The 16,105-nt window shown below is 32.0% G+C and overlaps 1 protein-coding gene across 6 annotated transcripts in view; it reads right to left on the bottom strand.

Moving 5' to 3' along the window:
* The window catches only part of LOC118188359 (disintegrin and metalloproteinase domain-containing protein 11-like), a 346,872-nt gene that overhangs the window by 45,352 nt on the left and 285,415 nt on the right, over positions 1-16,105 (bottom strand). For all 6 annotated transcript variants that reach the window (XM_085818185.1, XM_085818187.1, XM_085818184.1 and 3 more), the window contains one exon: positions 6,070-6,178. In XM_085818185.1, the coding sequence (XP_085674311.1) occupies positions 6,070-6,178 (109 nt within the window). The remainder of the gene's footprint in view (positions 1-6,069; positions 6,179-16,105) is intronic.

The raw sequence follows: 16,105 nt of genomic DNA, 5'->3' as shown, positions 1-16,105 counted from the left end.
TTTAGCTTTTTAAGGATTATTTATATCAGCGGATAAATAAAATAATCGGTTAATAATTTTAATCTAAATAAGTTGTTAACTTTTACTTTCCGTTTTCCAACAGAAATAATAAATCAAAAATTAAGTTTATGTGAAGTAATATTTAACTCAACTACGATCACTATATAACACTACTAGAGTAACATAATTTTTTAACTGTACATTAGACACATTTCCAAAATACAGCATTAATAGAGCTTTTCATTCAAAATCATTATCGTACAAAAATTAGACTTCTATTATTAGACTTTTCAAATATTGGTAGTCTTCTCTAAGGACATTTACTTAAAAGAAACTTCCTCGAATGAACATAAATCTATAGATACACTGGTAGGTTACTGTGCAGGCAAGCCTCCACATTTATTCAACCTCAAGTGTGTTCACTGCGACCGCTGAATGACAAAACGAAATTGAGGGCTACAACAGGTTTCTCTTTCTTCTGCTCGTGGGCTCCGAAGGTGTAGGACGGCTTCTGGCTGTCTACACCCTGGCTGATGCGTCTGCCATTTTTGTTCTTTTTTCGTCCGTTTTTTAGACTGCCATCTCGGTTTCTGGATGTAGAGCCATGGTATTCCTTCTAGTAAAGAAGTTGGAACTGAAGATACAACTAAAAAGATCTATATACCTAACAACTGCTGATAATTATTAATGTTCTACAATTTAAAAATCTTCGAAAAGACTTCATGTGCACGTGCTAGAACATTCCGGATCATATAAGTATTCGCCTTGTGCTTCTTCAAAAATATATTGGAATAGCCAGCTAACTCAATTTTCGCCATTAAAAAATTTGACTTTTTTTTTTTTTCACGAAACTTTGCTTTACGTTGATGGAATGAGATCTACTTTGATTGGAATACAACGCACAAGTCACACGAGAGGTTAGGCTTCAAAATTGTAGGACTGATATTCTTCTGTCTGGCCGATTATTGCTTAATTTATGCTAGTACTGATTCAAAATTTGATGATGTCAAGATATAATAAATATTAATTGATTTGTATTATTTGAATTGTCATGTTTTGTTACTTTAATTTTATATTTCTTTTAGATCACACACTTCTATTTTGCTACAGTTACAGGAGAAAACATAGCGATAAAGTCATCGCGGAAGAAAAGTTCTTCGAAAAACAATGCAAGGCGAAAACAGCGATAAAGTCATCGCGGAAGAAAACTTCGAGAAGCAACGCAAGGCGAAAACATCTCGTACAAAACATTGTGGGAGAAAAGAAAGAAAGCAGAAAATATCGCAGTTCTAAAACATCTTTGTATAAAATATTGTCCTTGAAAATCGACCGTTCATAAACATTGCAGTTTTAAAACATTGCCGTAGAAAATATCGTTGTGAAAAACAAAACACCTACGAATCATCGTATGGCGTTAATATCGCAGGCATGTGTTTTTCAGGCTTTAAAAGTTGTAAATGTATATTCGCATAATGATCTACGAGCGCAAGAAAAAATATTGAATATTTTTATCTCTATATTTCATATTTTGAATTAATAATTATTTGCTGAAGATGCAAGAAAAAAACTTAAACTGAAAATGAACTTATTAATTAAATTGAACTAATTAAATAAACAATTTTAATAGATAACCTAATGCAGTTACTCATCTTCCCTTCTGTAAATCAATTTTAGGCTTCATTTTTCATGAATGACTGTTAGTGCAACTTTATAAATGAGAGTAATCAAATAATGACCTTTAATAATTAACTACATAAGTTTAATATTTTACTTACGTTGCTATAAGCAACATTAATTTTCTACTGATTTTTAAGTTTTTGAATGCTGAAGTTTCCTTGCTGCTTTTTTTAGCAAAAAGTTATTCATTAGTTCAAAAATATTAAGTATAGAAGTAAAAATAGTCTTCATTTCTTCTTGCACGCACAGATTATTATCTGCGATGTTAGTGAACCGCTTTATTTTCAACTACGACGTTTTAGAACTGCAATGTTTTCTGCTTGCTTTCTCATCTCCCACGATGTTTTGTACGAGGATGTTTTGACTTTGGGTTGTTTTCTCCACAACATTTTCAGTCTACCGCTTTTACGATCATCCTAAGCTGAAATGGGAACCACTGAAAGAACTTTGTCAGTCGTCTATATGGTTTGGATGGGTTTATTTAACTACGATATAGCACTCGAGGGCTATCTCCTTAAGAGCAGAGATGTCTTTGTGGAGGACGCTGTAAGGGAAACTGACTCGTATACACGTTACACATGGGGAAAACCATGAAAACGCCCATGCAGCCAGCCCGTTCTCCGGGATTCGAACCCCGAAGCGAACTGCCAGTGTACAGCGATGTTACCGCTCAGCCGATGGTGGGTCTTGCAGATGGAATACTAAAAAAAGAGTTGAATCATGTTAGAAGATTATGAAGGTAAAGATTCTGCACCACATGTCGGTAGGCTGCGCAGTGCATAGATCTGAACGACTCATAAAAGCTCCTGCTTTTATTTTGTAATACTTAACGGAATTTAAATTTAATGGAATAAAAATTTGAATAGATTATTAAATTAATTAATGGAATAATTTTTTTTTGTTTCTTCTTAATAATATGTATTTATTTTCATATTTAAAAACAGCATTTTAATGGTGCTATTTAAGAAATAATTAAATAACTAAAAGCGATAGATCGCATACTAAAATACATCAAAACCGATACATTATAACATATTAAAATGGAATTTTCAGTCTTCAAATTTTAATCACCGCTGCCTGTGGTTTGTTCTATACTGAAAAGATTTAAGTAACAGTGACAGAAGTAAGTTCTCAGTAAGAAAATTTGAACAATTGTATTTGTTATATTTGAAGGAATTAAAGATTTAAAGTATTTATTTCATTGCTGAATTTTTAACAGTAATATAATTACGAAACAGGAAGTTATTTTATGTTAAAATGGTAGAAACACTATTCATGACTTCTGATTATTGTGTAGCTCACTATTAAAGTCTATGACAGTGCATTAAATGTCAAATTTCCTTTCTAACAATAGTTATAAATTCTGCTATGATATAAATTATTTAAGAAACTATTGATATAGCTAACGAGAGCTTAGGTCAACTATTGGCTGAGCGAGTCAAAAACTTTAAATGCTAGTAGTTCACCTTGAATTCCATTCTCCGTAGTTGAGCGAACTTACAGTATGAACTTTTTACGGTTTTCATCGCCTGCAATGCAAATATGGATCGGTTTTCCTTAGAAAGTCCTCAATAATTACAATTATTCTTATGTGCTTTATCATGATTAAGTAATCAAACTCTGCAAGAGCCTAGGTAATTTTTTTATGTTTTCAAAGGAAAAAATAACCATCTTCTCCCCTCCCGACGGTCATGTATAACGTGTATAAGAGCCAGTTTCTCTTAGAAAATCCTCCACGAAAACACACCTTCATTTAGGCAGAAGGCATCGAGTGCTTAATTAAATAAACCAAACTAAAACAACCCTCACGACGGTATAAAGTTCTATTTGGTATCATAACGACGGTATAAAGTTCTATTCTATTTGCTTTCGTAATTTGAAGTAATTTTTATTTCATCGATATGAAACAGTCCTACACAAGAACCGAATATTTTGAGTCTAGATTTATTAAAATATAAAATTCATTGAAATAATGCTATATATAGTTTTGATAGATTCATCTGCAATATGTGTAAATCTGTAGGTGTACATTTTCTTTTAGAGCACTTAATAAAGATTTATTATGAAATTATTTTCGCGTCATTTGAAATACGAATTACTAAGAGAAAAGAAAACTATTTCTAAAAAAATTAATTTTATAGTTATTATATACACATTATGTAAGAAATATTTAATAAAATGATTTTATTTCACTGTCATGTTATTTTATTATTTGTATAATCTTTATTAGTAGATAATAATTATTATTAAGTTATAATTGATTATATTTTATTATTTTTATACTTTATTATTTCCTTCTCACGCCTTTTATTCTTATTTATTTATTTACATTACTATCAACTTTGTTTTGTACTTAAAATATTGCTCAATACAAAATTTATCTATTTTTAGCTATTCTTAGAAGCGAGACTAAGTTAGTCAGATAGTAATTTTATTTCTAAAAATCTGACTGTTTCAATACAAAGTTATATTTGATGAATGCATGATGTTTATTGCGACTAATGCTGTTGTCAAAGGATTAAAAATTGAGCATATCTTTCTAAAATAGTATGTGTTAAGAAAAAATGAAGATATTTATCTATTGAAGCTCTAGCGGAATATGATTTACTCTCATTTTTGGGGTGATTCTTTACTTATAACTGCATATACTCATTGTTTAAAGATTTATCATTTCATTCAAATTTTATTTTTGCCTTTTAAAAGTCCGTATTATTTAAAACCCATTTATTAGATATAATGATACTTTAATGATCAAAGTGATTTATGTATGTTATGCTTTCCGTTGGATTAACGTCAAATGATAATGGATTTGAAATCCTTAATGAAAAAATAACTATTTGTCAACTTATCTGATTTCAGCAAATTTGTGATGATAAACTAATTAATTAATCCTATGTATATCCTTCCTCTCGTTATTATTTATATAGATATTGCGTCTTGCAAGTTCTTGGAATGTGATTAGAGTAGAAATTTAATAAGGCCTCATTTTAATTTTCTAACCAGTTAATTTATTTTAATAATCTTTCCTATCAAGTCTCGCTTCATTTCCTTGCTAGAATGTAAATGTATACGACATGAGGTATTTAAATTATGTAGAAAGATGGAAGTACTTAAAGTAAGGTTCTGATCTAATTTTATGTCACCGAAAAAAAACCACATCTTATAAACTCTTTGAAAACGTCGGAGCATTTTGCAGCCGAGCCCAAAGTTGCGTTAGAAATCTCCCAATAGCTGCATTATATAACAACAGCTACTTTAACTATATATGAATCATCATATTTGTAATAGTTATCCAGTGAGTTTAATGAATGTATTCAGTGTGTAAGATGAATATCTGTAAAATTTTATGCTAAGGAAATGCTTGTTAAATAACATGTTTCACGTATTATACATAACTGAAATTTTGCTATAGTTACACAACAAAAATTCGTTTATTTATTCTTAGGACTAATAACCATTAGCATCATGATGAAGTATATCTGAGTAACCACTTTTAATATTCAGGGTCTATGTAATATCATAGCACGTTTTTCATATTTGTCATACAAATGTAATGTCATATTATAATTACAATAGTTTGTTGAACCATTTTCACAGATAACAAAGCTAACAAACATCAGTGCTTTAAAACTTCCAGTTATTATTATTCATGTCTTGGCAACCTTTTGAATTTGTGTACATAAAATGTTTCAACGCATTAACGTCACGAAACAAATTTTATTTACCTCCGTATGCCGACGTCGCTATGTAATTCTATATAATATTTAGTAATTAATGTTTTTGCCCTTAATGGGCCAAAGTTACCGCCCCCAACATAAATAACGAATACGAATCCATTATTATTTTTAAAAATTACAATATTGTCTACAGGTTTTCTTATGCCCGGTCTCCAGGCTGTGGTGTGTTGGGAAATAGATGTCCATTGGTCTGGCTGAAAGGACAAGACAGCTATCATTCCAGTAAAGTAAAATTAAGTTCATTGATGTAACACAAGGATAGCTATCATTCTAATAAAATAAAGTAAAGAGGTTAGTTCAGAAAGAGTGTATTTTCTATTGGGAAGAAATATTTGATACCAGTATATTTCATTATTAATAGGTACACATTATTTAAGGTTGTCAAAGGACTAAGGATTAATCATGCTAAAGCCATTAAAGAATTGTGGGTATAAATCAAGAATTTGCTTGTACAGGAAAGATTTCTTTGTAATTAATGGATATTAAAATGGATTAAATGGATATTATTGTTTGTATTTAGTATTATAAAAGGAAAGCTACGGTTATGCAGGGAACTAGTTTCACTGAGATTCGAAACCTGAAAAAATGTGCGAGCATTCTGCAACTTTCACATGTCCAGTGATAAGTTTAATCGAGAGAACTATTGATATCTTACTCTTCTGCACACTTGACGTAGCCACCTCTGCCGTCAGTCCCGCAGTTTCCATTTAGACTTCCCTGCGTATTGAAACGGGCAAAACATTCCTGTTCAGATGCCACAGCCCCTATAAATAGGGAAGTTAATAAATTAAATAAATATTCTGGTAACTATAGAACAAAATAAATGAAATCTGAAAGCCTTCAGATTTTACATTTTAAGCCCAAACGGCGTTTTTTCATTTATAGACACTTATACGTTTCAAGAGCATTTGGTAACTCCACATTGGGCTAAATTAGAATTTTAAAGTCTCGCGCGGCGGAGATAAAAATGTTTTATTCCTTTCAGTGTTGCCACTGCTCGATTTGAAATTGTTGAATTTTTTAATCAAAAATTCATTAAAGTTTTACAAAATATGAAATAGGCAATAAAACAAATTCCAAATTCAGGCTTCCCGATGCCCATGTTCGGGTGGAGGACTATCTGATTAAGAATTTGATGACTCTAGGTACCGTTGTTTTTTTTACAATGCTAGAAAATACATACATTCATGCCGAGTCTTCATTATTTAGTTTCTTTAAATATAATACGGGACTATAATATTGGTGTCCGCCGAAAACATCGCGGACGAAAACGTCGCGGAGAGAAAAACGCAAGGCGTAAACGTCGTGGCACAAAACATAGTGAGAGAAAATAAAGCAAAGAGAAAACATCACAGTTTTAAAACATCGTGGTACAAAATATCGCGGTCAAAAATAAAGCGGTTCGAAAACTTCGCAGTTTAAAAACATCGTCCTCGAAAATATCGTGGTAAAAAATAAAGTACCTAAAAATCATCGCATGACGATAACATCGCAGACATGCGTTTCTCAGGCTTTAATAACTGGGAAAAGGATACTCGCATAATGATTTGTGAGCGCAAGATGGGAAGAAGGATAATTTTTACTTTCATACTTTTTTAACTAAATATTTGCTGAAATGGAAACTAAAGTACAGAAAATCAATGCAACTTATAGCATTTAATAGAAATTTAAACTGACATACAAAGACAATTAATAAATTATATTTTTTATAACGTTTTTCTGCTAATTTTTCATGAAAATTATAATCTAAAAAAGATTAGGAAAAGGAAGATAAGTAACTGTATGCCCTTATCTATAAAAAATTGATAAGTTAATTATGAGATTATTTTCTTCACTTTTGCTATCTGATACTGTTATAAAGAAAATTATTTCTTTTTTGCTTAAATTTCTTGTGTTATTTTTTGTACATTTATTAGTTCATAAAACATATCCATCTATCCATTTTGCGCTCACAAATCATTTAATGTTCTTTTTCAAGTAACGTATTGAATTCTGCGAACGTTTACGTTATGCTCCTGCCACAAGTTTTAACCCCTATGAAAGAGAAGATAAACACATGCTAAGAGCCAACAGTAGCATCATCTGGGGACTATGTGTGTACGTGTGTGTGTGTGTGTGTGTGTGTGTGTGTGTGTGTGTGTAAGCAAAAATAATGAATCACAGTCATATATTATTACAGTGGTACCATCAAAATGTGTGGCAGGTGCTTAACGAAAAAGTACCGAATTCTAAACACGGTATATTTTTTAATGCCGCAATGTCGTCGTCAGTTATATGCCAGCACTCACAGTTAAACTGCAGATTTGAAAGATCTTCTTTTTAAATTAATAACTACTTTCGGTTAGCAGATATTCTTTTAAAAAATATGCATGTACTTAACAAAATATTCTTATCAGAATGGCAGCATCCAGTTTATTTTATAGCATTTACGGAGGTGAAGATTTCATTTCATCTGCTTTAATAACATTTTGAAAACCTGGTCGTTCTAAAAATGTATCAGATAAAAATGTTCAGTATAATATTTATTTAGATTTGTATTAGTAATTCATATTGCTGCTTCGTATATGGAAGACATTTTTTATAAATGCTTGGAAAATCAGGCATAAAACTTTCGGGAAAATTATAAGCCCCAAAATTGTTAATATAAATCGTAAGCTGTGAAATTTTACGATTTATCTATCAATGAATTTTACCTTTTTATTTTAAGATAAAACTACTGCTTTAATCATGAGTTTAACACCCGTCTTCTATCTTTACTAAAGAAGACTCCAGATTGAATTATTAGTTAGGACTTTGAAACCTTCTTTAACCTCGTTCTAGATATTGTTGTAGAAAAACATTTAAACTAATATACATTGCTGTAAAAAACATTTAAACTATGTAGCAATCGGCCACAAAGCCTTAAAAAGGCTTAATATCCTTAAGAGATTATGTAGTGCATCTTGGGGATCACGACCAACAACTTTTCGTAATACTTATACTTTGCTTGTTAGGCCTATTCTAGAATATGCTATCACCGTTTGAGCACCAGTCTCATCTTCTTCAAAGGATAATATCGGCAATGTCCAGTACAGAGCATCTAAGATCATTATTGGTGCCGTCTTCATCTACAAGTAAAAACAAAGCAGAAACTGAATACGATCTAACACCATAGAAAACAAAACAAAATTGGCCGTCAACGAATTCACAAATAAAATTAGAAGTCTTATAGATCTTCATATCTCCAGCAAAACCTTCAAGTCGTGGAAAGGAAAAAATAGATTGAAACGGCCCTCCATCCTACAATTCGACAACGAAATCAGGAGAAAAACAGCGTGAAGCTATTGATATTCTTAAAGAATCTCTTATCTCTATCAGTCCATTCCCAAAACCATTTGTAAATTTAAACTTTGTAACAAAAAAGAGGCAGCTGCAATAATGAAGGAGGAAAAAAAAAGGCATTCACACCATCAATGAGCTTTCAAATTCAGTTCAAAATCTAGCTATTGCATATATAGGTGGTTTCTCCGATTCATACCTGGACAGGGGGGCACTGGCATCTATTTTATTCATGCTAACGGTGAATCTGAATCCCATAAAATACCAGTTGGTAAAATTGTCTCAAATTATACCTGAGAGCTCGTGGCCATCAAAAAGACTTTCCAAGGAAAGATACCTACCTTTCCAAGGCAATCCAGAACTCCAGTGGCCTCGTATTATTCTCTGATTCTAAATCTGCGCTCCAAGCCATCCTAAGGGGCAACTCTCAACTTACCCAGGACATTATCATGCTCATGAACAAAACTACTGCAGCCCAAAGGACCTGCACAATGCAGTGGATGCCAGCGTATATTGATATTTACGGAAATCAGCAGGTTGATGGATTTGCGAAAGACGCCCGAAATAGTTCTCAACTTTCCAACAGCTGAACCCTTACTGATACTGACTGCAATAGTCAGCCAAGACTAACCTCCCAATCAATCAAGAAGAATTCCATTCCTACCCTAAGTTGTAACCGTGTCATTTCTACTGCCGTATCTAGACTGAGGACAAAACACTTCAAAGTAATGGAGATATCCTCTGAGGGCCAGCGAAATTATAATAGGTGGCCTCACTGTACTGATATCCAACTTTCTCCAGACCATTTCTTCGACTGTCTTGCTATTTTGGCCAAGCTCTTCAGTATAGACATAGCTTTCTCGCACCGACTCATCTATTCTTCGAAGAATACTGATGTTGCTGCGGTTATTCTGGATAGTTTTTGGTGGTATTTGACTCCTTGGATAATAATAACTCCTTGGACACTGACTCCTTGGATAATAACAACAACAACTAATACTCCGTGAGGAACGTTTTAGTTATGGTGCTAGAGCTAGGATCTATGCCTAAAAGAGCAGAATAAATTTGCTTCGTGGGACATAAAGATCAGATTTAATTTAACATCGGTTTGAAAATTTAGTTGGCACCGTCCATTTCCGTTTTGATCAAAGAATACAAAAGGTGTAAAACATTTCAAACAAATATTATGTATAAAATAGGAACAAATCTCATGACCATATCAAAAGAACTCCGCTGCATGGAAGGAGGCCATAGAAGATTACATCAGTTTCTGAAAAGAACACATTTACTGTCTAGCTTTTCATAAAAAAATTATAATAAAAGGATTTATATCGCTGAAGAAGGTAACAATGTTTTTAAGAAGTGTAACGCAAAGCTGAACACAAAGAATAAAACATTACATATTTACTTGAAGCGAGAAACACAAGAATTCCGATTCATTTAATTAGCTCCAAAGAGAGAGAATTTTATTTATTATTAATGGAGATCAAATCACTGGCTGAAGCCAACAAGGTTAATGTAATTAATTAATTAAACTGAATAAAACTGGAAAAGCTTTGAATTTCGAAACTAATTAAAATTCTTAGTCTACAAATATTATTAATATTTTTATATTAGCTGTTAAGTTACCTTTGCATACTTAATTAATATATGTTTGAAATAATGAAGTGGAAACTTATGTGCCATGATAATTATTGTTATGCACTGTGATGATAAAATATATTTCATTAAAATCATTCTATCGTGATATATGGTATCATTACCTAAGTATAATAAGTAAATAATATTAATAGATTGATTTAGTGAATCTGAAATCTTAGCTCTTCAAAACTGATTTACTTAATAGGCAAAAGAAAAGTGGTAAATCCACTGTGAAATATCAAGTAATTAAAGTTAAATTAAAACTTGATAGTAAATGAAATGCAATTTTGATAACAGAGGGAAAATTGGATGTCTGGAGGGATGAATATGTAATTAATTAGGGATCTTTCAGCGCCAAAAGCATTTTCGGAGTAATGCAATTGTGTGAAAGTAATGAGTAATGAGGTTTTGGGCTTTATCAACGCTTATAAGCTTGGAGTAATAAGATTTTGTAAAGGATTTTCTTAAAGGGCTATTGTTGTGCAGTCAAATTAATTTATTTAATTAAAATCATATTTCAAATTTTAATTTACTACTTTTAGTTAGGGGGTGATAATAATTAATTTGGTTAAGCTTATTTTACTTTATTTTAGAAAAGACAGATATTAGGCTTTCAGGTTTAGCTTAACTCGGGTAAAAGAGACATGCGTCTAAAGTATATTTTTAAGTATTATTGAAATTTAAAAATGCAAATTATTGAGTTATTAATTTGAAATTTATACACACTATACAGTAAAGTTTTGCCTTTCTTGTGAACTTAAAGTTATGAACATAGGTTAATTAGTTGAGAATTTATTCGCAAAAAGTATATATTACCATTAGAAATGGAGAGAATTTTTCTTGCTTTCAAAATGCTACTTTTTAAAATTGTTATAATTTCAAGGTTACCCTAATGGGCGTTTCATTCTGGTTCCTCTTGCTTTATGCTTATAAGGGGTTAGAAAGCGCGTGAAAAATTTTAATTTTTCTTTTGACTTGTTTGGCATTATACACAAAAAGTGTACAAGGTATTCTCTCTCTCCTGTCCGCACGCCTTCGTGGTTAACCAAAGAATATGAATTTTCAATTCAAATTCTTTGGTGTAACTGGAAGCACACTCGACGCGTATTCGCGAGGTCTGGAATTCGAATCCCGCCCCCGAGAGAATTGCACATTTTTTCGCATCTCAAGCATAAAAAAACCTGATGACTCTACAAGACCTCCAGATCTCCAGCCGGACCTGCTTTCTATTACACTACGAGGTCACACGGTAAGATAATAGAAAATTCCTTAAACACCTAATTTAAATTAGTACATACCTAGTATATCCTTTATTAGCTGAAGAACTGGGGTATAGTAAACAAAACAGAGATATTGTAAAGTCTCAAATACAATTTCGTGTTTTACACATTTCCCTACAAATAGCTGTAGAAAACAATTTCCAAATATTCTTATAACTTGCACATTTAAGTCTCTTATGTTTTTATGCATTAAGACCGCAAATCAAGGAATAAAGTAATCTGAACATTTACTGCTTTTTCAGCATTATCAGACTTATTTAAATACAAAAGTAAATAAATACACAAAAAGAACAGAGCTTACTCAATAAGCAAAGCGTCTGAAAAATTCCAAAAGTTAAAACATAATTTTTCCTGCATCAGTTATTAAAAGAATAAGGAAAAAGAAGATAATGTGTAAGAAACATCAAATTTATATTTCTATAAAGTGCCCCAATATTGCCGTTGACAATTAATTAAAGAAGAAAGGCTAAGGTTATCTATCGAAGGAAACGAAAAGTAGAAATGAAATTACAAATTAATTTGTTTTAGGCCAAGAGGAGAAAGAGAAATAAAATAATTAACGAAGTTGGAAAACTTTTATGGTTTTGAAAAGCTTTAAAGAATTCCAGCTTATTAATTAAAGAAGAATTGAATTGAATAATTTTGATGAACAAAAGGAATTAAATATGTGACCAAACATGGTGGATAACTAAAACATAGTGAACAGTTAATAATTGATTTCCTGTATATATATATATATATATCAAGCAAGGTAGTTATTACAATACTGAATGACCAATTTGGTCTGAATGACCATTCCAAATAAAAAAATCTGTTAGTTCCAGTAATAAATATTTTAAATATTTTAGGCAAAACAAAAGTTTTTCTCTATATTTAAGTAAGTATATGATATAACAGCATAAATGATAGTTATTTAAATTTTTGTAAAGCATGTGGGTTGTGAATGCTTCTTTTTCTTACACTGATGAATGATGTATTATTATAATTTATTATATGAAGATAAAGCACTCTTAGCTAGTTATTTATTTTTTAAATAGCGCCACCATTTTTTCCCCCAGTGGCGGGCACAAGTCATCACAGACGTCGGCCACCACTAAAGCCAAAAGCGGTGCTCACTTTATTATGGAGGTGGGCTGCCTTTGCCTCCTATGAGGGAATGGACAGTTACAAGCATGCCTTCTCCGGAATTTGAACCTGCTGCATTTGGTATCACAATCGGCTCCCCTAACCACTACACCGTCTGGGCGACCTAAAATTGCTTGTTGTCTTAATCATTCCTTTAGTACCGTTCGTATTAGTATTCTCTGCAGGGGTGACGAAGTTCTTGTCAGTTTCGCAGATAGTACTAATACTGAAACAACTGAACGGTGTTAGGGAATTTTGAAACTAAAGATTCTTCACAATATGCTAAGTATGGCATCGTAAATGCTCCATATTTTCTCCCAAAAGAATGATGCAAATTTATAATTAAGAATAGTAACTAATTTTTGGCCATGCTGCGCGACATTCGTAATAAATAATGGCTGAATGACTCATAAAAACGGCCTTTTAAGGGCTAATATTAGCTAACTAACTAAAAGAGGTAGATCGCTCATGCTTAGTGGAATGGCAACAACTCTTATAACTGATTATTTACCAAATCGCATGGATGATTAATGCGGTGGTTGTGTAACATAACGGGACATGAAAAATTGCAGACTAGTGTATAGAAGTTTGTAGCGACAAAGGTTTACAAAAAAAAAAAAAAAATTACGTAACTAGTTGAGCAAGAAATTTTAAAGGGGAGTGTTCTTTGCAGATAAGCAGAGACAGCATTTCTGCTTCCGAGTCTATAAACTAGACGCTAAAACTAGATTTGGTTCTTGAGACGAAACTTCTCTAGAGCGTTACGGATGGCTGCAAATAAAGTTTAAAATCATCGGAAGGAACATTAAAAAACAATTTTGTTAAAAATGTTTTATTTTTTGCATGCTCTATAATATGTATTTTATCTTAATGTCTTTAGATTGCTGAATTACTTAAATTTTAGAATTTGTTTTTTCCTACGTTCAGGAGATTAATTTGCTTCTAGAAATACATTTAACTTTTTTACATTTAAGCTGACCTGATTTTGCTCGCCTTATTTCGGATACTTATTCTGTATTAAGTATCCAACAGCAGTCAAAGCTACTTTCAGGAGTCATCTAATTCCTTCAGCTTAATTGCTTAAACCCTAATCTACCGATAGGGATAAAAGTATTAGTTTTGCTCTCGAAAAGAAGTAATGAGTGCTAGGCGAATGATGGATGAAGCGTATCCGGAATGGGTCCCATTGTTTGCTCATTTCTCCTTTAAACAGACACGTAATTGACAGTCCAGACACTGATGAAAGCTTCTGTTCGTCTCATAAGTTTATGCAAGGAAATATTCAGGAAAAAACATAAAATAGTGATGATGATTAAGATTTTACAGGCAAAATTGTCTTTTCATGTCGGAGGAAAAGAAATAATTATAATAAGTATTTTAATTGTTACAGAAATAATCGGAGGAAAAGAAATAAATATAATAAGTATTTTAAACATTTTAAACAAAGATTTTGTCTATGTTTGAAGTACTTTATGTTCAGTGTGAATTTAATATCCTTTTACGCACTCAGAAATTGCATTTCAAAATTTTAAGAATAATTATTAGCTTGTCTAAATTAATTAAACTATTCTTCCTTTATAATTAGTTTTTTAAAGAAGAGCTACTATTATTAGCTAATTAATGCTAACAGTTTTCTATTAGCCTTTAATGCTATTAGGGGTTTGCTTAATAGTATCAAAGTCGTGATTTATACGAAATGTCTACCGCAACTATCTCTTTCGCACAGAGAGACGACCAAATCTGTTTTCAACAAACATCGAAAACGCCCGTGTTTACGAATTTGTCTTGGAATAGTTTTCCTTTTCCCCTTCTGCGGTTTCATCCTTTCATCCATTGTGTGCAGTTTCACCTTAGGGCCGGATTGCACCTGCGAACGTCAATAGCTTTCCGTATTTCTCCTTTATTTGCTTCAAAAGAATGATTGACATGTCTTTTAACAACTTGCGAAACCAATGAGCCATACACTAACGTGGAGGGGAAAGAACTAGGTAGAAAATAAACGAGGCGTAGGGGCGGTTTGCCGTTGCCTGAATGAACGGGCGCTACGGGCGACTTCGATGCGAAAGAGCTATAGTACTCAGTGCATGATATATATTTATATTACTACATCGTTGCAACAGACTATTTCTACTATATGACGAATGAATATTGTTATTATTTCTTTTAATTATTCCTTAAGTTTAATAATAACATGGAAGTATAAAGTGCAAAAATATTAAGCTTCAGTCATATTAGAAAGAGTCTCTTTTATTTTCTCAAATATAACACTTTCCACGTAAGCAATCTGTATTCTGACTTAGGTATGTGATATTAGTTGCAATTATCAAGCATGCAATTATCGTACTAAAAATGAGAGCATGTATTTTCTCTTTCATGAAAAATAATGAACATTTGAAACACTTTTCCAGCGAAGAAAAGTACTTTAATAGCACTTAAATATTTATAACTTTGATACTTTCATACAGTAAGTAATTGCAATAGAAACTATTTGATACACCGTAGAAGTGCCGAGTATAAATAGCCAGTTTTAACCAGAAATTTCATTTCGAATAGTCTTATAATTTAATTTAAATCACTCTTTATATTACAAGCTCATTTTAGCGTGTGTAAGTTCGTAATACCATGAATCATTTAAATTTAATTCCTGTTAAGAATTATTTATATTTTTAAGATCTAAATCAGATGAGAAAGTGAAATAATTATAATTACTTTGTATTTGAGGAAATTCAGTTTGTGCGATTCAATAGTAAACAAACGGAGAAACTTTTAAGTAATAATTAGCACAAATAATTAAAAAACTACAGCTGATTGTTGCTCCGGTGGAGGTTAGTTTAAAGTTATTAAAGTATTGCTATTACGTTGGTAAATGCAATAGAAATTAGAATGCATGACGTGGAGACTGCGTGTGGTGAAAAGAAGAGAGGTGGGGGTTTAAACGGTTTTTTTTTTCACTCCTCGGACAGAAAAGAAGTCGATATCGTGTCATTCACAAGATTAATATGCTGAAAAAGTTTGAAACCTGCTAAGAAATCTAAACTGAGAAGCGAATTATTACGACCAATTACTAAGGTTGAAAATTGAAACCTGTGGTTTTTATTTTAACTCTGAAAACTATTGAAAATCTTTCTTTATTTCCTTCCGTTTAATATACCTCGATGTAAATTTAGACCAAAATTTTTATTGGCACTTATTCTCACCCAAGTAGTTGCTTGCGAAAGATTCATGGAAAGTATTGTGGCTCTCTATTCGTGTCGGAGGGTGGCTTTGCAAATGCGGTCAAGAGCAAGAGACTGACGTTAATTACGGAAGGGGAAAGTAAACGGCTGT

This window comes from Stegodyphus dumicola, chromosome 6, assembly GCF_044657685.1.
Source record: "Stegodyphus dumicola isolate Sdum_Otavi_A_Nest chromosome 6, ASM4465768v1".
Lineage (NCBI taxonomy): Eukaryota > Metazoa > Arthropoda > Arachnida > Araneae > Eresidae > Stegodyphus > Stegodyphus dumicola.
This window is presented reverse-complemented; position numbering and strand designations above follow the sequence as displayed.